The 25,048-nt window shown below is 38.4% G+C and overlaps 1 protein-coding gene across 8 annotated transcripts in view; it reads left to right on the top strand.

The window, feature by feature from the left end:
* Positions 1 to 25,048, top strand: part of LOC132910036 (protein expanded-like) — a 119,691-nt gene that overhangs the window by 59,688 nt on the left and 34,955 nt on the right. For all 8 annotated transcript variants that reach the window (XM_060965490.1, XM_060965421.1, XM_060965442.1 and 5 more), the window contains 2 exons: positions 1,384 to 1,539; positions 21,307 to 21,406. In XM_060965490.1, coding sequence (XP_060821473.1) covers positions 1,426 to 1,539; positions 21,307 to 21,406 — 214 coding nt within the window. In that variant the 5' untranslated portion in view covers positions 1,384 to 1,425. The remainder of the gene's footprint in view (positions 1 to 1,383; positions 1,540 to 21,306; positions 21,407 to 25,048) is intronic.

Here is a 25,048-nt window from a genome sequence, read left to right as displayed (position 1 = left end):
CCATCCATGCGACTTGCCTCTTGTTCCACGGAGATGAAAATAGGGTAATGCCGGGAGCGATTTTGTGATTTACCGTGGACCAACGTCCAAAAAGGGATGCAGCACACGTATTGTGCACCGTATGCGGAGGCTTCCCTCTTTCTCTTTTTCTCTTTTCTTTTTTCTTCTTCCTCTTCCTCTTCTTTCTCTGCCTTTTCTTTTTTTTCTTCTTCATCCTACTCCTCCTTCTTCTCCTCTTCTTCCTCTTCTTCTTCTTCTTCTTCTTCTTTCTGTCGTTTCTACCGGCTGGAATCTCTGGAAATGCCACTGTGATTTGTGCGACCGGTTACCGTTTCCATTTGCATATCCCTTCGGCTCTTTCGTACATTGTTATCTTCGTTGCCACGTGATTCTTTGCTCTAATAGCCTGACGTCAAGTAATCCCGGTAGTCGTCTTCTCTATTTTCGAAGAACGTTACGGACGATCTGTTTGGTAATCGGTGACGCTACCTGGCTACTTAATCGATTTTTCATTTTCTATGGTTTGGTGATATCGCCGCTGGTTTTTTTGCACGATATTTACGTTCGATGTCTTTTTAAATATAGGGATAATGCGAGGTTTTCGTGCTACCTCGAAAAAGGATGTGCGGGGAATGTGACATTTGCTTATACGACGATGTCATTTAAACAAAGTTTGTAACTTGCAGGGGCTTTCAGAGTGATTTGTTAATCGATTTAATCCCGACATCGATACTCGCTAATAAGTATATCGTTAATTATATTACGTATAATTTTTTAGGGTAATGTTAAATTTCTTGCCTGGACGCGTGTTCTTTCATACCTTTCAAAATATGGAAAATATTTTTCATCGTAATAGTAAAATATCGAGGATATCGAAGCGTATTTCCTCTTAACAATAATCGTACGTTTGGCTTCTACGAAACTTGTTGTCAACTTATCAGTTATTTTTAACAGACGCATCTTCGAATCTAGCAAGTTGCTTCCGTTCTCGGTTACGCTATCTCGTGTAAAATCTTTCGGTTTTATAATCACAAAGTAAATTAGAATAAATAAAAATTCGAAAATCAACAAGAACGCGTTCATCTCCTGTGTCTTTCTCCTGTGACCTTCGTACGAAAATCCTAAGTACCCCGGTAGCTTACGCTTGCCGAAACAAAAGCGCAGAGCAGGAGAAAGATATCGTAACGCTAATCGTAAACATATTTAACAAGAAAGCGATAATATGTACTTTTATTTCAGAAGCGTTAGGGTACGTTATACCCCGTCGCAGGCTCCGCGGCGGGGGGTTGAAAGTACGCGTTTAGAAATTATTTGACGCTGGCTTGCAATACAAACAACTACGTGAAACCAGCTATCTTTCTTTTTTTGCTGATATGATTACAGTGAGGACGCTGGGCGTAGCGGCGACGAAATGAAGCATGCAGCATGCGTGGTAGCGGTGTCACGGCTGCGCGGTCCTGCCTTCAACCCCTGGTGTCCGCCAGCCGCTACCTCGCCGTTCAAGTCCTTCCTGGTGATCCTCTTTACTTCGTCGTTGAGGTGAGTGGTTCAACCGAGTTAAATTAATAAACGAGTAAACAGAGGCGAATAATTCATGGCGACAATGCTGCATATTCAACGCGCGATATATGTGTATAACCGTTTTCATCTTGTTCCGTTATACCTGCGTAATTCCGAGTTATTATTATTTTCCACGCAACTCTCCCGTATTATCTTCCGATGAGAAACGATAACGTTGACGCTGGTAGCTCGTACAGATTCCAAAACGATATTCTAATTTTTGTCGGTCTCGAACACGATGCATTTCATTTATATCTGCATTTTATATCGGAAAAACGATAGATCTTACGTATGTATTTCTGAACGATTTTACGAATATTATTAATCCATGCGTTTGAATTATTTATGACGCGCGTAGGGTGCTTGTTAGGTTTTCGTACAAAGTTTTTACCGTTAAAAACGAAGTAGCAATGGTACAGAAACACGCATAGACTTTCAAATGCTTCGTTCAAAAATTATTATGATAACGCCAGGAGAAAGAGATTTAACAATGAAACTTTGCTTTGATGGAAATTTAATATGATACTAGATAAGATACTAGATACTAGATAAGATACTAGATACTAGATTTGATACCAGATAAGATACTAGATTTGATACCAGATAAGATACTAGATACTAGATAAGATACTAGATTTGATACTAGATAATTAGATACTAGCATGACGGAAGAGATGAAAATTGTCTTAGTGTTTTTATTTTTATTTTTTATTTTATTTTAATTTTTATTTTATGCTTTCGACTTATTTCCGCATGCACGATCATCTTCTACTCGATTGCTCGCGTTATGCGTATCTGTATATATCATACAGATATCTTAATTGTATCTGTCTTTGTACGCTACAAACAAATTGACGAAGCAAAGAACTAACATCGTAGTCAGCAGGATTTCTATCGGCACGAGCGAATACTCGTTTCTTAAGGAACATCTCTCGCGATCGCGTTACGCTACATTTCGTCGCGCACCAGTCGCTAGCAACCCATAGCGTGCAGGAAACTAAAACAACGACCCGGATTTTTGGAAAAAGAACCGGCGTTCGACGTGTAGCATCTTGTTACGATCGTATTCCGTCCTCTGGCCAGAGCGGAAACGCGTAGAACATGCCCGCGAAATACCAGAGTTTATCGGAACATGTGCATCGCGCTGTCGAGGACACGCCCGGATTTTCTAATCGTGGAATGCGATTAGTTACATCCGCGACGCGCGTGGGTGTACAAATGCGGAATAACCGATCCGTGAGAGACCCCGAGTGTATACCATGGTATAGTTGATATATTAAGGCGTGCGAAGGTACACGCACCTGTCTTGTCCTTCTTAAAAGTCATTTACAACCGGCAGGCTGCGGCACTGAGAAGGAATACCTGGTACTATGTACAATAGAATCTAATGGAAAAAGTTTTTGGTTGGTCGATAAATTTGTCGTGCTATTGCAATGGTAATTTAATAATTGTACGGAATAAGTGGTATATATGGATAAATTTAGAATTTTTTTAAATTCGGTAAATTTAGAAATTTAGAATATTGTACGGAATAAGTGGCATATATCGGTAAATTTAGAAATTATTTCTCGTTAAATATTTCTGGATAAATTGTTTTCTTTTCGCTAGAAATCTATAACGTCGTAAATATCTTTTATTCAATTTTCTCGATATTTTAATATCATCGATATACATATATATGTTATACATATGTTTGTACAATTTTGTTACGACTACGCTGGTTTCCATATTCTCTCATTCGACAAAGTAGATTGTACACGTATCCATCGATAATTTTATTAATTCGTATTAAATATTAGGTTTGACATTTTCGATAAGTTACGATACGATGTTATAAGATTTATATGGCGCAAAACTTGAAATTCGTTATGTAAATTTTGTTCCGATCTTCTGATTTTCTACTTGAAAGTTGTTAAGGAAGAATGCGTTATAACTCAACTTGTATTTTCACACTGGTGTTTCGTTCCGGTTCACGGTAGAACGCGTGCCCTCGTAAATTTTTCAACGCTCGTGAAAAATGAGTGATCTCGTTTGGAGGCGTGTGTTTACACGAATGACGCACGCAGTATGTATATGCGCGATTCATCATCGTTCCAAAAGAGCTGTGATTGCAATTAAAAGAGTTGTTGCCGATTAAATCTGCCGGAATAAAGGCTCGTTTGATGGTGCGTTTTACTTAACGATTCGTAAGATACACGATTATATCGTGTTTAGGCGTTTAACCGACGACATGACTAATGCTTCTCGCGTAAATAACCACCTGTTGATTTCATTTTTAATCGTCTTTCCTTTCATCTACCGTTCCCTCCTGCTTCGGTTTATCGTCTATCGAATAAATAACGACAAGTAGTTGTTAGACTTAACCAACGAGTATAACAAGCTATGAAAGCAACAACTTGATACATGTAATATTTTAATACAAATTCGTATTTTAGCAGACTAGATCAGTGCAGCGGACATATATATAGCGAATGAAATAATCTTTCGGCAAAGCTACGCGTCTTTAAAATTGCAACACAGACGTTTCCTGAGCAAGTATAGGATTTTTAACCGTTTCTATCCTCAACTTAGCCTTTGCCAAATACGAAGCATACTAAAAAGGAAACACCCAATAGACCTCATAAAAGATATAACTTAGAAAAAACGAAACTGGCACCCCGCTGGGGGTAGCCACCCACGTGCTATATTTATTTTTATTTTATTTTTTTTTTTTCTTCACCAACAAGATATAACACTTTACCAAATGTCCATAAGGACAAATTGTAAAATAACCAAAATAAAATAAAAAAAAAAAAAGAAATACTAAGCACGTCAGCGGTAAAAATTTGCAATTACAGTTGGGGAGTTTACAAACCAGACATTTTTCATTTTCTCTTTTATTTGTTAACAGAAATACTTTTTCTATTTCCCTTTTATATATTGTAATTTAATCGAATAAATATTAGGTTGTCCGAAAAGTGTCTTTCTTTCGCAAACGTGTTTTTTGCAACAGTGCACTGTTTCGTTCACTCGCGGAGAGACGCGATCGCGAGGAAGCACGTCAACGGGAGTCGTAAATTCCCGTTACGATTAGACAATCGACGCCGCGAAATGATCGATACCCTATTTCGGTTAGGATAATAGAGGTAGTTAAATCGAATATGGCACGGATATAACAAATTATAAGTTACAGTTTATTCCAACAACTTTGTAACGAATACAGTTACACTGGTGCGTATGTATAAGCAAAGTAGGTGACTGATCTAAAGGTGGAAACCCGATCAAAGGTGTTGACCGTTCGAAAGATGCAAAATCAGTGCCGTTCGGTGACGATGCTGTGGCGGAGGAAAGCTAAGGATGGCAATAAACATTGCTCCTGATTGGATAATGGACGGCTGGTGTATTAGGAAGGGTCTTAGCCGCCCTCGAGAGAAAGTCGCTAACGGAAGATACTGAACGTGAAAGAAACCAACTTTCCCGTATCTTCCTGTAGTAGACAATAAACTATTCGGTGAAAGAATGGTCGGTCGGTCTGAAGGACCTTAAATAGAAAATGCCTGGGATTTATGGAGGGTACTTGAGAATATCGAGGGTACGCGGTAAGGATGTGAAGACATCTGGTTGCCACCCTGCCCGCGACGTGTGGCCCGGTCCAGACAGAGAGTCGGCCGACGTAACATGCACCTTTATACAAACGTGAAACCAAGTCTGTGAAACGTCGCGATGTTTATCTCAACAGAACAAAATGGATCGTACGTAATTCGACAAAATAATAAAACAAAAAACATTATTATTTCTTCACAAAACGAAAGAAACTTTCGGACAACCTAATATTTTGATCTTTTAAAATTACGATCGTGTTTGTCAAAAACGTCATCTCCTCCATAGACGAGCAGCACGTGTCAAGGTAGACGCATCGTGCGCCGTGCATCTATTTCCAAGGATACTCTATCGCCGATGGTGTTAAACTATAAACGCGTCATTAGAATTTTGGCTCGATAGCGGCTTTGAGTGGTGACAGTCTTAAGGACTACCGCGATTCTAACAAAGAGTCGCGGATGTTGCAGTTTCGGGGTTCCCGACAAGGAACCCGACGCTCTCTGTATTCCGCCGCCGAGGATCGCGTGCTCGGGGCCGATGACTCGAGGAATCTCGGGGAACGCTCGAGTTCTCGTTGTCCCGTGGCACGTGGAAAGCGATAATAAGGGTTTTCCGGAAGGATGTGGCTACGTAGCAGACAGGGTGATGGACAGTCCTCTGACAAGCGGAATGCGGACAGAGTCAAAGAAGCTCGTCGCTTACCCCCAGAATCTTCGTGTGATCCAGATCGCCGAAGCTCGATATATATTTTATATTATTTGACACGTTCTATCGTCATTTTATCTCGTTTCTATTTTAAACTCTATATTCACATTACCTTATATTAACAAAAATTGAGAAATTGATTGATCAGATGTTTTAAGAATTTACGTAAAGTTAGACGAACGAAAGAAATGGCAATGAATGTACAATTTTAAATTAAATTTTGGAACCGGTCATTAGTGAATATTTTATATTATTTGACACGTTCTATCGTCATTTTATCTAGTTTCTATTTTAAACTCTATATTCACATTACCTTATATTAACAAAAATTGAGAAATTGATTGATCAGATGCTGTAAGAATTTACGTAAAGTTAGACGAACGAAAGAAATGGCAATGAATGTACAATTTTAAATTAAATTTTGGAAGCGGTCACTAGTGAAGTTAGCGTTTACTGGTCGTTTCACATAATACCACTCGTTACACAGTCGAATGATTTTTAACGTCATAATGGTTAGCTTCGGTTGCGATTCACGACGTTACTCGTCCCACGCAAATAACGCATTTCTTGCAACGATGCTCGTGCAACTCTATTTGCTACGTTATTCGCGTTTGCTGCGATAATTGCAAGAATGAACGTTTCCTCGGCCACTTTTTACAGCCAAAGCACATTGGACGTCATTGATTAAGTCCTGATCGTGGGATGTTTTACAAGAGATCGGACATCTCCTAATGCCGCTTCTGTAACGAGCTCATTAGCGCGAGTCTGCGTTTTTCGAGAACGCGGAGGAAGTAACCTTGCTTGTGTTTGCCGTCTCTTCTTTACGACACTTCCCATGGAACTATGTGAAAATAGTATCTTATCGATTTCTTTCTTTCCTTTTTTCTTCTTTTTTTTTTCGTAAGATCACTTCCTATCACGAGTTGCTCCTTTTGTATACGTTCTAAATATAGGAGTCTTCTAACTGGTTTAATAACGTCGATTCACCACATTTTACGATATGCGTATATTACAATTTTTACCTGTTATCGTATTCTTCGAGGTATCCGAGGAAATGAATAAAAAAGTCATCATTTCAGAATTACGTATTTAGGAATTGCGTTTCGTTAGAGATTGAATTGCATATTTACGAATATTCGTTTCGTTAGAAGTCAGAGTAGATGCTCTCCGTATTATACGACGATATAACGAAGACCAACGAACACATACCCATTTTTTTTTTTTTTTTAATTTCTTTAATTCTTCAAGTTCTTCAATTTCACTTCTCATCATTCTATCTCAACTCGATCGAATCTAAAATATTGAAACGCATCTCGCAATCAGAAATATCAGTCACGATTCCCTTGTACCCTGTTTCGTTCCACAAACGCTTAAAGATTATTTTAGATTCATTCACGAGCTTGAAAGAGCGTCTCTGTTTTCGTAACGTGGCGTCGCAGTAGAATGCGTAGTGGAGTAGACAGGCGAAGGCGGCGGCGGTAAACGTTTCAATGGCAAGGTTTCCGCAGCGATGTCGATTTGCTCGTTCGAGGCTATTGCCTTTTCGCGTCGTTAGACAAACCATCTACACGGAGCGTACACGCGGTTACGGGTACGCCGGGCCGCGCCGCGCCGGCAGCGTTCTAGCACACCTTCTCACACGATACCATCTAACTAATTATAGCCAGGCTCATTTGTAACGACGAATCTGAATTCCCGGTTGCCAAGGAAATTCCTCGTTCTGCCTGCGTGGCCCCGCGCTGTAGCTTGCTGCGAAATCAACAGGCCTGGATTCTATCCTCGTTACGCCGATCATCTGAAAGTTTACTCGCGTGTACGTATCAATTTTGAGAGTCAAACGGAGCCATACGGTACGTGATAACAGGATATTTGCATAACTATCGGTAATATAGAAAAATGGTAACTCGTCGCAATGCTTTTATTCCATTCTTTTGTGTACTCTATAGAGTAGACTATGGATAGGTATTTTTTCGTATTGAAAATCCATTCTACGGACATTTCGGAACACTCGTTACATTTAGGAGAACCATAAACGTGGATGTAATAATTACAAAGTGGAGTTCCACTTCTTTTCGCACGTGAAATAACTTTGCGTCGATAAATCGGTCAAATTCTCGTACACGTGGCAAATTTGAAATTCGATTATTTTAAAAGAACCAAGTCTTCGGCGCAATCTTGTCATTCTTGATTTTCGCCTCGTTTCGAACCGTAGAGTCACCCTGGCCCTGTTTCTATCGATTACCGACCATCCTATAGAACGATCGTTGACAATGAATTAATAGATTTAGCCGAATATCTACTATGTTACTTGTGAAAATATGTATGTTAATATCAATAGTATACTAAATATACTAACATTGTACAAGAATTATGTCTATGATCGATGATTATATTACAAAACATCGGTCACCCAAAGTGCAATCTTTCCTGTAACGATTTTCGTATTCTATCGGATATTCGATTATCGCTTATATTAGGAATTGCGTTTCGTTAGAGATTGAATTGCATATTTACGAATATTCGTTTCGTTAGGAGTCAGAGTAGGTGCTCTCCGTATTATACGACGATATAACGAAGACCAACGAACACATAACCATTTTTTTTTTTTTTTTAATTTCTTTAATTCTTCAAGTTCTTTAATTTCACTTTTCATCATTCTATCTCAACTAGATCGAACCTAAAATATTTAAACGCATCTCGCAATCATGTTTATACAAACGCATGTTTATACAAACATGAAACTTAATCTGTAAACGTTGTGATGTTTATCCTGATAGGACAAAATGGATCATACTTGATTCAATGAAATAATATAAAACGGAAAAAGGTGATGCATCCATTATTTCCTTGTAAAAGGAAAGAAACTTTTCGGACGACCTAATATGGGTCAGCTGGTAAACGTTGGATCGTATCGTGCGATGAAATTGCGCGAGTGATTGGCCAAGTAAGTGGGAAAATAATTATAAACGCTAGGGAAATGGAGATAAAAGAAAGAACGTTCGTTTCTTTTTCCAAACACGGTATAATTATCTTGTTAACTAAGAATAAGAAAGGCGAGTTAACTCAATATCCGTAGCTCGTCTGTAATTTCCACGTATCTTTCATTTTTCCTCTGATAATTTCTTCAACGATGGGAAACGACAGACAGAGGATAAAACATTTTTCCGGTCTGAAACGCTTACGTGCTCGTGAAATCGACTCATTGTTACAGAACACGCGATAAAAGATACGCGTTCAAATTAAAACCTTCCATTCTTCGTGCTACTATAAATGTCCTGCCGTTTGCTATTCGTGCTTTCTACGGTATATTTCTCGAACGATCGCCGCCGATTCTTATCTTATTCCGCTTACGTTCGGTATCGATACTAATTTATTGCGTCAGCACAGCGTTAGCATAATAATTACGTAGATAATTGAAACGACGATTAGAGGGACGGTTTGGTCGTTCGAGCGGGTTTCTGTCCCGATAGAAAAACACGTCGCTCATTGTTCGTTCCATCTGATCGGAAGAGCGTACCGTGGAATTTCTGTCGTAAGAGGACGATCGACGTCTGATTTTACGCTTGGTTACTCATTTTGCTTGTTTCTCGAGAATACGTGGATCAGCTATGTCGGAATCGTATTAAAAATGTTACATATTAATAATATTAGCTCCGTTAGCTAGCGTTGTTTAACACAAGTCCTCGACTTTCGATATCGCAGTATCTGTAATACATCCCATCGCTAAATTGTATTTCGTTTATTATCGAACGCAACGCCGTATTCTACAAGAAAATAAATTAGTAGTAAAAATCTGTGTCTTGCTGTTGAGAATTGTGGACCTTAATCGCTGAAATAAATGTATAGGAACACTTGGATTATACTTAGAATTGATATTAAAATAATTTCAGATTTATTTAACACTAGAACTACCGATAGTTAACACGAAGCTATTTCTATCAAAACCAGTGAAAATGACTGGTCTTTAAAAAATACGTAATAATAGAATGTTTTTATATTTATTGATTTATTACTTTCTTACGGGAGGAATTCCATGTTATGTGGCACATTTTTGGTATTCTTAATCCATCTGGGACCATCATCCCTAAACGAGGGTTTACACATTTATAAAATTGTAGAACCAGTCGTTTTAAGTGGTGTGATATTTCTAGTGTTAGTATCTAGCGATTTAGCGATCGATCCGGAATTTTCCTGGTAACTGATATCATCGTATCGAATGATACGCGGTAAAAATTTAAAATTTAAAAATTTTAATTTAAAATTTAGGAAACTGGTTAATCGGGGTTCGATAAAGAGGTTGCAGGATCCTTTTACACTTTGACAAGTACCAGTCATTTTAATAAAACAAAATAAAATTCATTATATTATTCTTTTAGTTCTCGTTGCGAAAGTCATTATACCATTGCGGAAAAAAATATAACATGAAGTAGGAATTTAAAAATAAAATTTTCAATTTGATCGATATGACAGTTCTAATGTTAATGTGTGATTTACAAGAACTTCGTCGCTACACATTTGCACGCGTCTCAGCACTCTCTTTTCCTCATCATCTTCTATACCACACTACCCACGAAACAGTTGCGTTCATCTATTTTACGAGACGTTGTGCACGCACGTACTTCCACTCTCTTATACTCGTATATGTGTGTCACTACTACGCGGATAATCTAGTGTAGCACACAAAATTACACATATCTCAATACTCGCTACTCGTGCAATTTTGTCAATAACGTTAGCTTAATCGTGGTCGAGTGGACAAATATTTATCAGCAACGATGTAAATTACGTAATTCTTGTAGAAAGAAAAATTCGTACGGACGATATTTTTGTCAGTCCGAATCTATCGTCCGTGGAAGACGACCATGGACGAAATCGCGGGCCTGATAGGATCGACCGTAAATCTGAACCGACAGGCTGTTCCAGAGGATATTTTATGGTGGCCCGTAGAGATTTGGTGCGGACAAGATCGGCGCTGGAATGCGTCGAGCGACTCGAAATATTCGATACGGGGCGATAAATTGTTCTTCTACCTTGGCGCGTACATTCCACGCCGAGCATTTATGAGGCACCTTTCCCCCGGGGGCAGTGCTTAAAATGTTGCTGCAATTGTAATAACATTTCCGCGTACGGTTTCTCCGACGATGCCTCTTCTCTTACAATTAGCTTGGCCGCCTCTCTCTTTCGACGTTGCTCCGCTAGAATTTTGCACTGTTAGAACGATACGTTTCCGCGTAATTTTTACATCGGTGACTAGGGAGATCTGGAAATGGCAATAGAATTCTGGAGTGATAAAAATTTTGGTATACGCGGATGATATGTTGATTATCGATGAAAACGATAGCGTATTTCATGGTTTGGGTTTGTAGCTTTAATTAATAATACAAAAAATTATTTAGAGAGATATATGAACATGGGAATAAAATAAAGGGAAAAAAATTATTTAGGCAGATATATTCTATAATAAATAAAATAGTATATTAAAGGAAATATTTTATTCGTTCTTGGGTTTTTATTTGTTCAAAAAAACGTGTAAGCAAAGTTCCATTTCAATATAGCGTCTCGATAAATGCATTATTTATTTCAACTTGATTTTATCCTGTTTTTCTAACATATTGGTCAATGTTTATTTTTACTATTAAACGGTAATTTGATTTACTATAGTCGTTAATTATTGCTATTAATTATGTCGATTGGCACCCGGTCTCCATTAAGAATATCCTGGTTTTTCATATTCGACCAGTTTTTATTATCCAGAATTTTCTGCCGGTTGATTCATAAGCTTGTGAAGGATCATGTTGCTCTACCGTAGCAGATCGTCGACCGGTTTCCGTAAAGCTGCGTGGTTCCTGTTATATCAGATAACTTTCTAATCGTAGAAATAATACAAGCTTCTATCGGATGTATCGAAAATTCTTTCGCTGTAATTACCGAGTAAAAGGAGGAAAAGGATCGTGGTGGATTCTGCAGAAACGTCTTGAGGCAGGTGTCCATTTGACAGTAAACCTATCCGCGTTGAGGGTTTTAAGAATGACTATCAGATCCGATAGTGACTCGGATAATCGCTCTGAACGTGGTATCCACTTGCGAGATACAACCTGGAGAGCAAATCGCGATACTTTTCCTTTGAAATGGATACGTACCTTCGCGTATCTATGCAACGTCACTACACCTATCAATCGGTGTAAACTCAGCAAAGTAGTATCGTCTATATAAACGAGAATAAAATGATCAAATTAATCGGCAAACACATTTTCCTGCGGGTAATTTCCTATCGACTGTGATTTCTAAACATCTAGCTGTTAAATAACAAGGAATTGAAATAACAATAAATTATTCTACTGATTTCGCTATGTTTGTTTTTCTCCTGTAGTCTCGATCTTCAACGTTCAGGATATCTAGAATTTCAATTAGCCTGCCACGACTCTTGTATGTTTATATGCCGATCTCACTCTTGGTTTAACGAGCGAAAAGATTTTTAATGTCTTGAGAAATATATTATCGCGTAATCATCGTACGAATAAACGATTCTATCGCGTTTTTTAAATTGGGGAAATTTGCTGCGAGTGAAAAGCATGATTGGATCTAAAACATTTCAGAGAACTGCAGATATTCATGTATTTGTTACTGCATTGAATTATTGTGTTATACAAATTATTATTCTATCTAATGATATATATATATATATATATATATATATATTTGTCGGAGATGAAAGGACACCGGAGCCTTTCTTTCGGGATGTTTGGGAAAGTTCCCAATACTTTAGTCCAGACTTTTTTTGTAGTCGTACTTAAACAATAAAACTGAGAAATAGCTGTCTATGAGTTAAGTCAATTATGATTATCCGAGATTTATGACAGTGGGCTTGGGCTCGAAGTGACATAATGGGTCACTGAACGTAGCCACGGTCACGGGAGAGACGTGTACCTAACAGAGGTATGAAGTAATTAAATATCTCCTCAAAAACAAGGATTGACCTGAGGAATACGGAGAGGAGTATATAAGGGCAGTTCCATTATCTCTGTATAGTAACGGGAAGAGTGAACGAGCCGCTATTATGTGAAATACAGTTGCATGAAGCACTTTTGCCTCGTTGGGTTCACGAGATTCTACTATAACGAACCCGAAGATTTTGGTAGGTTTTTCATCGAGACAAGCCAATTCGATCGGTGTCTCGAATTCGAGAATCGATCAATAGTAGTTTGTATCGCGTCTACAGGATTCGCCGATGTCTCTGTCATTGCTGATGGCTTCGGTGCGACTTACGTTTCTTTCTATTTTTCGATAAATCATGTTTTGCACATCCTACGCGCTACATCTTTTCAACTCGATCCATCACTTTTCGTTCCACTCCGCGTGGAAACACGTTACAAAAGCACGGACCGAATAAAACGAACCTCCTCCCTCGCATGTACAATGTCCTGGGCAGAGTCGCGCTGCTAAACAGATCGTTCTGATTCAAACGATCTCCGACTCGAAAAAAAGATCACCTCGTAAATACGAAATCGCGAACGTCAGACACGATTCGTGCTATAAAACTAGCGCGATTTCAATACGCATTCTCGATGTTGAGCATTCGCAATTTATGCAAATCGCAAACCTCAGCAAATCCGTCGATACTTTGTCCAGTTTGCCTTACGAACGAGACAAGGATCGGTCCTGGTCCTGGAGCTGCGTCCATTCAGCTCGAATGCCACGAGTTCCGATGATGTCACGGCGGTACAATAAACGGTAGGAAACGAGGTTACGCCAGCTTCGATTTGAATATTCGTAGGTGTCCAGTTCTTTGTCTCTATGTATATGTATGTCTGCCTGTTTCGTTTCTGCTCTAATCTTTCTTTGCCTGTCTTTCCGTACTTCCGCCTATATCGCTTCCTTTTTCTCTTTGTCTGTCTGTCTTTTTTTGGTTATCGCGTCTGTCCCAGTCTGTCTGCCTGTCCTTGTTTATCTCAGTCTGTCTCTCTGTCTAACGCCTGTCGCTATCAGTAATTCATCGACCGCAGTAAGAACAATAGCTACGGCTACTCCGAGGACTTTTCCATGATTATACGGTGCTTAAGCTGTGATTACCATGTACCGTGAGCGAGCTGCCACACGGTACGCCGATCGTTTTTCGCAACAGTAGAAAAGAATAGAGGTTCTTCGTTGAAGAGGCGTGTTATTATACGGAAGGAGAGTATCTGTTTCTAGCAGAGGACTGCTGCGCGTTCTTTTCTCTACACGGCAATTGGCAATTGCTCTCACGTTCGCTCGTTTCGCTACTTTTCGTGCAATGTATTACAGCGTGGCTTTGTGAATCCCATGTTCGATTGCTGATAATTGGATAATCATAATTCATACCTTTATACGTAGTTTTCGTACTTTCACGTTGAGAATTTGGCTCTAACGTAAAGTATTCGGATGACAAAATATTCGGCTACGACATTTCTTGGGGGTTCCGGAGATCGTTAAAGTTCAGAACGACGATCTCTTTTTCACGGAAATATGGCGTAAAAAATTTGAGTCAACCTGTTCGTGTAAGCGTCTTCGTGGATTTTGACGATACTTTCTCAACGTTTGGTAGCTTAAACTTACTCTGTATGGCTTACTCCGTGTACATTCCATCGCGAGCATTGGATTAGGTTTGGATTATTTTTATTTCCTGCGTGCCGCGCCGTGAGCCTTGAAGCGACCTCGTGATCATACAGAAGGCGGTAAGCGGGAAAATTGGCATTTCAAGCTTTGGCATTAGTTGTGCCATCGCAACGATATCCCATCTGCATCACGCTTCACGCGGATTTCTACAGTTAGAACCTTTGTCAGCTAAATGTTCGCAAGGCTGAATTTCCAAAAAATGTTCACTGTGAAAAATGACCCTCATTTTCGACTTTGGCAATTTAAAATACCCCCCAAAAGACACATTCGGATCAAAAATGTTCAGCAGTCCGGACGCTACCTTTCCCGGGAATTTGAACGTTTTCCGTGATCTTCAATTGTTTAGGTAAAATGTAATAAAAGACAGGAATGAAATAAAATTTGTCTGTATCGAGCAAAGAACAGTCGGCTCGTAACAAGAATATCTCGAGGATAGTTTTCGTTTATAGCGAATTCAGGTTAACATTGACATCTTTCAAACGAAGAAACTAGGTTGGATTAGCAACGATAAGAACGAAAGGAGTAACGCTAAATTATCGAAAATATTTTCAAAATCAACGACAAGGTAATCCTTTCTTCCTCGTTTTTTTTTTTAATTCGTTGGCCTCCTTAAGAATTCGATCGTTTCATCCGCAACGATCGTACAGCACACGATCCCACTATGCGCTACAATTCCACGTAGCAAAAATGCTTTCGAGTTTACTCGCTTGGTCGTACGTGGGCAGCTCGCATAATTTATTTGAATCCGGTGGAAGAAATATGTATTTAAGAAGCTCTCGTTAAGCAGCGTTGCATGTTCCACGCGTTTACCGAGAATCAAGACGAAAAGCGTATGATACGAAGGTTCGTGTGCATTCCGGTATGCTTTGAAGCGTTAAAACATGTCAGACAAATTCCAACGTTCACTTATGCACGTAGGATAAGTCCTACGGATACGAATGTAATCGGCTACCTTTGAAATCCTTCAAAAAATTGCGGAAATCATTGAGATTCCTTGGACGATGGATAACGAGGATGCATTAGATAAGAAACGGGTAGAAAGATGATGTTGATCGGATGGTAATTAATCGATTGGTCATCGAGAAGATTTTATTCCTCTATTAACGACCAGAAAAATATGTATCCGTGTATTTTTTTTTTTTATAGATCTCTGAAGTATTTTGATTAAGTTCCTTATGCAGATCGGGTAAACCATGCGTTATTGGCAAAGGTAGAAATAGTCAGTGAGAAATTAAATGCATGTATCATGCGGATTATTCCTCCGGTATAATTGGAAATTCTTGCACGTATGGCCTGTAACTCCGATACAGAGCGTATACGTATTTCCACTTTGCGTTCGTTAACTCTTTAATAACCGTTCGACGATATTTTCTATATCATCGATTATAATTAACGATATATTTAAATCACGTATTCTGAGAGTCACGTATTGAGATATTTCATTTGGTCATGCTTTTAATCGGACAATTTTTTAGGCTGAATATTCAATTGCCTTTCGTTTCTAAAAGCACACGAACGAAGGTTTGTACGTAGACGGGAATTTTATGTTACAAGAATCGTAATATTATCAAGTTGCAATAAATATAGTTCCTAGGATACCTAACAGGGATTAATAAGTGTAATCCGTTTTTGAACAAAAACTTATAGAAAAGCAAGAACCGTTCGAACGAATATGCAACTCTTTTCCGTGGTATAATATTATCATAACTAGTTCATTGATTTCAGTTTTATAATGTTATTCTGGTGTTGTTTCCGCGTCAGTCTATCGATACAATGCTAAATATAAACGTAATATACATATCTATATCGAAACTTTATAATTGATTTCAACGAACACAGTGGTATAATATGTTCTGCTAATGTTACTTGCTTTTGGGATGATGTTCTCCTTTAAATGTTGAGCATGGTATTAGGTAATTTGTTTAAAGAATACGTATCATCGAACCAGTGAAAAACATAAGAAACTTCTTGTGCAAAAGAATAGAAATCTGAATACGATCTCGACTTGAAACAACCGCAATATCGCTTGGTTGAAAACGACATTTTTTACAACAACCTAACGATATTGTAATAACGATAACAAAATTACGGATACTTAGGCAATTTCATATTTTTATTAACGTCACTAAGAGGACGAAACGTAGGTATTTTGTTTTTGTACGTTGTAATATTAAAAGCTTATCATTTTACTTACGACTAACCATCGCAGTAGATTAAAATTCTTTTAATTACCGATGGTCGCTATTTACGACAAATTTTCCGTTTCCAATTTTGACCAACGTTAATGTTAATTACACACTGAAAAATGTCCTTAAATGTCTGGTAATCTCTACCAAGATTCTTCGAACAAAAATCAACTATGTCTTTGTTATTTTCCTCACAAAACCTTCACCTTTTTTATCCTCCTTATTTTCCATGCATAATGCAAACAGACGACGAACAGCTGACGACCCATTGACCAGCGTAGACGACGCATCGTCGTATTACTCTAACAGTATGATTAAGATGTTGCTGCAAGTATTACAATCGAAAGGATAATCCTCGGCATAAATCTTCTTTGTCTCTGCAAAAGGACCGAAGACAATCGAAGACTATTGCAAGTTGTTCTCGCATCCTATGTATAATACATACTAATACGTACTAGGAGCGAGGTGTATCGCGTCACTCTGATCACGTTCCGATACATTCTTTTGTCAATGCATGGCACCATGGAGCATAGCTACGTCTGCAGGCTGCCTACCACGGGACGGTTGTAACAAGTCTGGTATGTGGTACGCTTTCACCGTTTGCAATATTCATACATCCACGCATTGTTATTACATGCTACGCGCGCTGCAGAATGCCAGCGTGCATGTTACGAGTCGAAGTGATAAAACCATCGACCGATGATGACTTTTTCGAAACCCAATCGCATGGTTGCCATCGGCATTCAACCGTGGAAACGTGTCCAACTTGTCGATTAAGCCGATGTTCTTCACCCAAGAACGCATTTAAATCGTTGACGTTCTTCGAATAAAATATACGAATGAAGATTTCGTTAAGTTTCTCGCATTATCAGACTCTATCAGATTTACCATCTTTCCGATTGCAATAAGGAATATTGTGTTTTCATGTTGGGAATAATTCGATGGTAAGAAGATACTTTATTGCGCTATACGGATATTTTAATTGAACTGTGAAGAAGCCTATTCTCGATTTCTCTCGTCCAAGCTTTTTACGTTTTAAACATTCTTTTTTTCTTTTTTTTTTTTTTGTAGGAACATTTGCGCGGAATCCTTACTGTTATTTTTATTGCACCGTGGGGTTTATCTTCGCATTCTTTCGACCAGGCTTGCTAGTCTTTACATATTTTTTTGTGCACATGTTTCTACAGAAATCAAGTATTGCCATCGTTATTTTCAATTTTTACGTCAAAATTTTCATTTCTACGTGAAATAAATGAAATAAATGTGATATTAGTGAGAAAATGATATTATGAAACGATGTGGATTTCCTGTAAATTCTAGAAACGCTGTTTTCTTGTTAGTCTAGGAACAAGTACTTACCTGTAAACTCACAATATTCACAAAATGCGTGAAATATCCAGAGTTAGATTGCCCTATATAATTTTTAATATCAAAACAATGGTAAAAGAGATCTCCATTTATGAAGATATAGATTTGCATAAAAATCTGCAGTTTAGCGATGATTCTTAAAATAATTTCTTATTACTTCCTATTCCAGTTTCAATATTGATCTAGCTGCTTTTTTTGCAATTTAAAAACTAGTTTTCTCTTATGTGTAATAGGAATTGAGTAGTCTATTTCTAATCAATCGAATGACTACAATTAAACGAATCGTAGTGCATATTTTATGTAATTCTTAGCTAATCTTAAAAAGAATCGACGATGTTCATTCTTCCAAGAAGCTATTGATCAGCACGAACAATTACGCTTCTACAAATTTTACAAATCATAAAATAAAATTGCAGTCATCGTTCTGCGAAGACTATAGGCATAAAGTAAATGAATTAAAAATATATACTTAAACGTACAAACGTATACATTACACGTACGTGTATGCCGGTACTTCTCAAGAGATTAATTGCGAATTTTATGTTCTCCGTTCTGATTACAGTCTCTCCTTCTTTTTTTCGCTAAAATCGTTTGAGAGATAACGCATAAACGTCGCTCAAAAAGACGCATAAAATGGGTTGACGCTAATGTCGTTTACACAAGGGATTCCGGTTTCTCTAGAATCTGGGTTACCGCAACTTTAAAGCTATCCGTGTATAAACGGTACATTTTCTGTCTCGTATTACGCGCGCCGAGCTAACCATGAAAAATACCGCGATATTAATCGATCTTTGGATTTGCGGGTACATCGATGCGGAACATACGTTGGAAGAATCGGTCGAGTCTTCGGGTAAAACGATTTTAATCTGTACATCAGTGGCAAGTTGTGGAAAAAATATAGGAAATAAAAAATATTTAGTATTATTAATAGTAAAACTATGATAGGCGCAATCACCAACGTATCATTTTTTTTTCTTCTTTTTTCTTTTTTTTGGAGTTACAACAATGTATTTTCGAAAATCTGTACAATGTTGTATTTGTACAACGACGTAGATGTAATTTATTTAATATCTTTGATTTATTCCTTGCAAAAATATTTAATGGAACAAAAGTGTGTTTTTCCTCTGGCATTGTATATTTTTTGATCAAATACTTATCCCCTGTTCGATCATTTGCTATTAAATAATATTCCTTTAGTACTTTTATTGATTTCTTATACATAGTCCTCGCTTATAAGTTGAAGGCACACTTTCGGCTTTGTATCTTTTTCTTATTTTCTACATTTGCTCTTACACTCTCGTCTTCTTCGTTCGTTCTTCTCCGTTTACGCTTTCAGTCTCACCATAGACACTCCGTCTATAGACTGTTCTAAAATTTCAACATTTACATATAACGTAATGTCTATCGTTTTGCTTAAACCCTTCCTTTCTCTCCCCCTCCATCTCCGTCGTACTGTTCTTCCTTCTATTCGCTTCCTCTCCGGTATCGAGCACTCCTCTCTGCTCTCTGTTTCTTACTTTTACTCTCAACCCCCTTGTTCGTATTCCTTTATCAATTAAAACTAAAGTTTAAACTACTTTTAATAAAATTTAATATGGTAGATCAGTGTAACGAGTTTGAGCTCCAACACCAAAGGTCTTTCTTTTATTGGATTTTATATTATACTTATACTATGTTTTATGTTACATTTATACTATTCTTTAGTCATCGATAATTCTAGCGCTTATATGGTAGATCAGTGTAACGAGTTTGAGCTCCAAAACCAAAGTCTTTCTTTTATTGGATTTTATATTATACTTGTACTATGTTTTATGTTACACTTATACTATTTCTTTATTCATCGATAATTCTAGCGCTAATTTCGCAGATCAGTGTAACGAGTTTGAGCTCCAAAACCAAAGGTCTTTCTTTTATTGGATTTTATATTATACTTGTACTATGTTTTATGTTACATTTATACTATTCTTTAGTCATCGATAATTCTAGCGCTTATATGGTAGATCAGTGTAACGAGTTTGAGCTCCAAAACCAAAGTCTTTCTTTTATTGGATTTTATATTATACTTATACTATGTTTTATGTTACTCTTATACTATTTCTTTATTCATCGATAATTCTAGCGCTTATATGGTAGATCAATGTAACGAGTTTGAGCTCCAAAACCAAAGTCTTTCTTTTATTGGATTTTATATTATACTTGTACTATGTTTTATGTTACATTTATACTATTCTTTAGTCATCGATAATTCTAGCGCTTATATGGTAGATCAATGTAACGAGTTTGAGCTCCAAAACCAAAGGTCTTTCTTTTATTGCATTTTATATTATATTTGTACTATGTTTTATGTTAATATAAAAATTATGTTAATATCGTTGTATTCCAATACTTTCCATTTTCTGTCGAACATGTTATGCATAGTCGTGTCTTTATCGAAAATCGTTTATGGTGTTTCGTATAATTTCTATGCGCATACATTCGATTTAGATTATAAGGCAAAATACGTACAAAGCCGTGTAAACAAAAACACGTACAGGAATGATATTATTCCTATCTCTATACCTCATTCAAGAAATTAGACTGTCATATGGTGGCTGATTTCCACATATTCGAGCGTCTGATAGAAATTAATTTATATCAAAAATGACTAGCATGAATGAGTTAACTTTACGTTGGCCTGTACAAAAAGAAACAGCCATCAATGGCCAATCTGACTATCAATGTGCCAAAACAAAATGTAACAAAATCTATGTTCTACTGAAGTTTTTTACGAGTATCTCGGAAACTAAAGCCGAGCAGCAGTAACATTTACAGACAAAAATTGTTCAGAACGTTGATGTTCGAGTCAAAATGTGTACCCTGATGTAAATAATTTCCCGATCGTTTTCCTCCTGGTATCTGTGAGCAAGAGATCGTGTTCGTACGTTTTCACATACAACCACACGGTACGAAAGTGTGCAAAACAATTTCGCTGTTCTTGATTTTTGTCTTACGCGAAGCCGTAGAATTTCCCGAACTTGAACGTCTTCGGTAGCGTCATTTGACGATCGCGAGCAAAAGCTATTGCGTAGAGCGTAGCGTACGTTGACCTTAATCGACGCTCGCCTGGGGTAGATTCGGCGATCGTCGATCATAGTTGACGCTCATACCGAACAATTTACACGAGACACGATACATTACCAATTCGATCCTTGATCCAGCAATCTGTCAGCCCTTTCTTCCTCACCTTTATTTGTTTCTCCGAATCTAACTCTTCTTCGTATACGTATCTTTTCAGGCGAAGTCGAGAGTAAAGGAGGTGTATGCGCAGACATGCATGCTTCTCGGCCAGCAGGGCATGCGAGACTGCGAACTGTTCGGCCTGGCAATACTATCCGGTGAGTAAACGGGCCACCGGAGGCCCTTTTTCTCTTCTTCTACCTTCTGTCCATATTCCGGTGGGCGCTCTCGTTTCCGCTGTTCCATCGTTTAACGGACAAAATGCGGTCAGACGGGCCGATGAGCGTGGTGAATGACTTGCGGGGTAGCTGTATCCGCCTCGAATTACGACGCGCCACTTTTTAACCTCCTCCGGAGTAGATCGGATTACCGAAGCTCACGCGAGCCATTAGGTGTTGCGTTTCGCGAGTGCACGAACCGTTTTCCCAATCACGATCCAACCTCTTTCGCTACGTGGAATTACCCTTACGACCCTCGTGATCATCGACGACCGTCGTTAACTCCGACGTCCACGGATCTTTCGTGTTGGTCTCCATCTTTCCTACCCTTTTAACACGGAACGGATCGAACCCGTACGATTCGCTGAATGTTCCCAGGTGATTTGTTTAACTCCTCGTATCCTGCAGGTATGTTTCGGTTTAAGATATAACGAGACTGTAAAACGAATCAGCAGTTAAGGTAATTATATCGTGGATATGAGAATAGCGCAACCGGCAGACAAATATGGGAATTTGAACAACCGAGATTCGAGAAAAATGTTTAGTACAGTGTCAATATACTTCGTACTCTGTATACTCTGTGCATACATGGAAACGGAAGTCCGTATCTACGTTACAATTTTTCTTTTGTCTTCTTTCCAATGAATTACGTACCTTCCTTTTTCATCGGTAATAATCGTAAGAATATTTATGTTAATTACGCGTGTGTGTTAAAAATAGTAAAATAACAGTAAACTGATTTCCAAGTACAGAGGATCGATCTTTTACTTTTAAAAACAGGAAATATTGTCGTGCGATGTTTCATTTTTTTAGAAAATCGAGTTTAAAAATTTGTCGATTAGGTATATATATGTGGAGTTGGTCATAGCGTATACAATAATACGATTAATTAAATAAATTACAATTTTAGAATTGACGTACTGTGAGTATTAAAAAATTATAGAATAATAAATATCTTGAAATTATTACGTCAGGTAGTTCTATAATTATGCAAATTTGTGGTAAAATATCTTTTTACGATCTCAGAATTTGTGTAACTCAATTTTGAAAATAAAAAAGAAACCCAAGCCAATATCTCTATTTAGCATTGACTGTCACAAAAAATGAATAATAAATAGCGAAAAACGATGAAAAAAATTATATTTATACATTCAGTTGGCCAATACGGTTTTTCAGTGACTACGTTATTAAGCCTTTCGTGTCGTATCACATTCAACATTTCACCCTAACTGGTTCATATATTGTAATTAATTCATTATACGTATATATCCCGTGTAGATGAATATCTATATTTCAGCTATTGACCAACATAATGTTCTCTGCTTGAAACGAGCCTACTTGGAATTGAGTGGAATTAAAGAAGCCGATTCAATTAAAACGAAAGGATAACGACGCGATAAGGATACTTTCACTAGCCATTCGGTGGGATCTCTTCGCGGTGCCAGCGACACTCTATCCGCTGAGAATTCAAAAGGCCGTCCCGGCCGAGATTCACTCGGTCGAGGAGAAAGTGTCCTAGACGCGGCATCGACCTTTCTGGTAGCCGCATAGCGAACTAAATGGAATAAATTAAATCGGCAAACTAAACTAAACTAAATGAAACGAACGAAATTTTACTGTAACATTCGTCTTATTGGATACACGTCGACTGGTATAAAAAAATTAAATACAAATTCAAAGCAATTCAAAACACGTACAGCCACTCATGAAACTAACGACAGTCGTCAACTTTGTTTCCATAAAAGTACCGCTTTCTTTCTATCCTAGAACCATACGGAGCAAAAGATTGCAAAGCCCATCGATGTTTCATACACGAGATTTCCCTCTTGCCAAGCAATCCGAAAACCAGCGAGATTTCAAATTTTCAAAAATAAAAAGATCTCGTTGCGAATTTTCTGGAGCATAGAGAATAGCAGGACTTAAATACCACGCAAAGAGAGTCCTCGCCGGGTAATCCGTTGACTAATCTTGAGATCTTTCTGCATAGCCATGGTCTTCTTGCTTTCCCTTGCCCTCTGCCCCGGTCCCTGTTCCGTCCCTTCCCTTCACCGAATATACTCAGCTCCACCGCTACCCTCTCGCTCTATACTCTCTTGCCTTTCCACCAGTCATGACAAGCCGGTCCGACTGGTACCCCCACTACCACGGGGCCCGGACCCTTCTTGGGCCTCGCAAGGGCCCTGCGGGACCCCTCCCTCCTACATTCCAACGGGGCCCCATCACGGCGAGCCTGAGCTGGCGGGTTTTGAGGCGCGCGAGCCATGCCACGACAGGAAAAAAATGCATCTGAAAAACCAAAACAAGTAGAAAAAGGTGGCTCACACCCCTGCATGCGTGCATCGGTTTGCGTGAACGTTGGCCGGACCCCGTACCGAGGACCTCTTTACTTTCTCTCTCCCTTTCGTTCTCTGCTCGATCTTTTCTTCTGTTCGGCCTCCGTACGCTTCTCGTCTCCTTACTCTACGCCCTACGCGCGCGTACGTGCGCAAACTGCTGCCTGGTCATCCGATGTGCACTCTTGTTTCTTCTTCTTCTTCCTCCTCTTCTGTTTTTCTTTCCTTTAGATCTTCTTCTTCTTCGTGCTCCTGTTTCCTTCGATTCACTTTCTATCGATATATCCACGCATTTCCTATTGTCTTTTCCTTTTAACAGGTTCCTTCAAACACGTCTACGTAGCTTCTATCTGTATGTAGTTCTCTATACGAGTGCTCTTCTTCTTCTTCTGTTTCTCCTCCAAGTTTTCTTCGATTCGCTTGCTGTCGATATATTTATGCTGTCTGATCGAAGATCATAGGACAAAAATAAGTCAATCCGTATCGATCGCTTGATTTTAAAGTCATTTGGTATTTCAAGAAAGTATTTCAATAGGACGTAGGCCAGACGAGAATCCAGCCTGATAGTTCTAAAGACGTACATGAGCTTCTTAGAAATAATCGATAAATTAAGAAAGTTTTGTCAATAAAACCAACGCGATGACATTGAAAATTTTACCATCTCCAATGACTGGTAGAATTGCGCACGAAAATACGTTTTTGATAATATCGTTCTGATTGGAAGTGTATCAAATTTTTATTGATCCTGCTGTTTTCAATTACGTTTGGCCTTTAACAAAAAATCTGTATATAGGTTTCTGTATGAACTTATTTCTTCTTCCTTTTCTCCTAATTTATACCAACGTTTCCTTCTATTCACATTCTGCCAATATATCGATGCTTTTGCAGTTCTTCAACGATCTTCAACGATGTTTCTACAGCTTTGCTCTGTATGAGATACATTTCCTTGTACGAGCTTGCCTCTTACATTTATGGAAGTCGGAATATTTTCTTGAAAAATGATTTTGTTTCCTGCCTTCGCGACGTCAACCTGGTTACTACGCTTCTACATCTTCTTCCATCTTCCGCATCTTCTTCTTCTGCTGCTACCGCTGTTACCTACTTCTTCTTGTGCTTCCTTTCTTGTTATTCTTTTTATCCTTGACTTACGCATCTTTTTCTGCTAGTTCGCCTTCGATTTTCTTTTCCGCTTCTGCTATTTCTTCTTCTTCTTCTTGTCCCCCTGTCCCGACCCCCATACCTGTGGCGG

This window comes from Bombus pascuorum, chromosome 1, assembly GCF_905332965.1.
Source record: "Bombus pascuorum chromosome 1, iyBomPasc1.1, whole genome shotgun sequence".
Classification (NCBI taxonomy): Eukaryota; Metazoa; Arthropoda; class Insecta; order Hymenoptera; family Apidae; genus Bombus; species Bombus pascuorum.
This window is presented reverse-complemented; position numbering and strand designations above follow the sequence as displayed.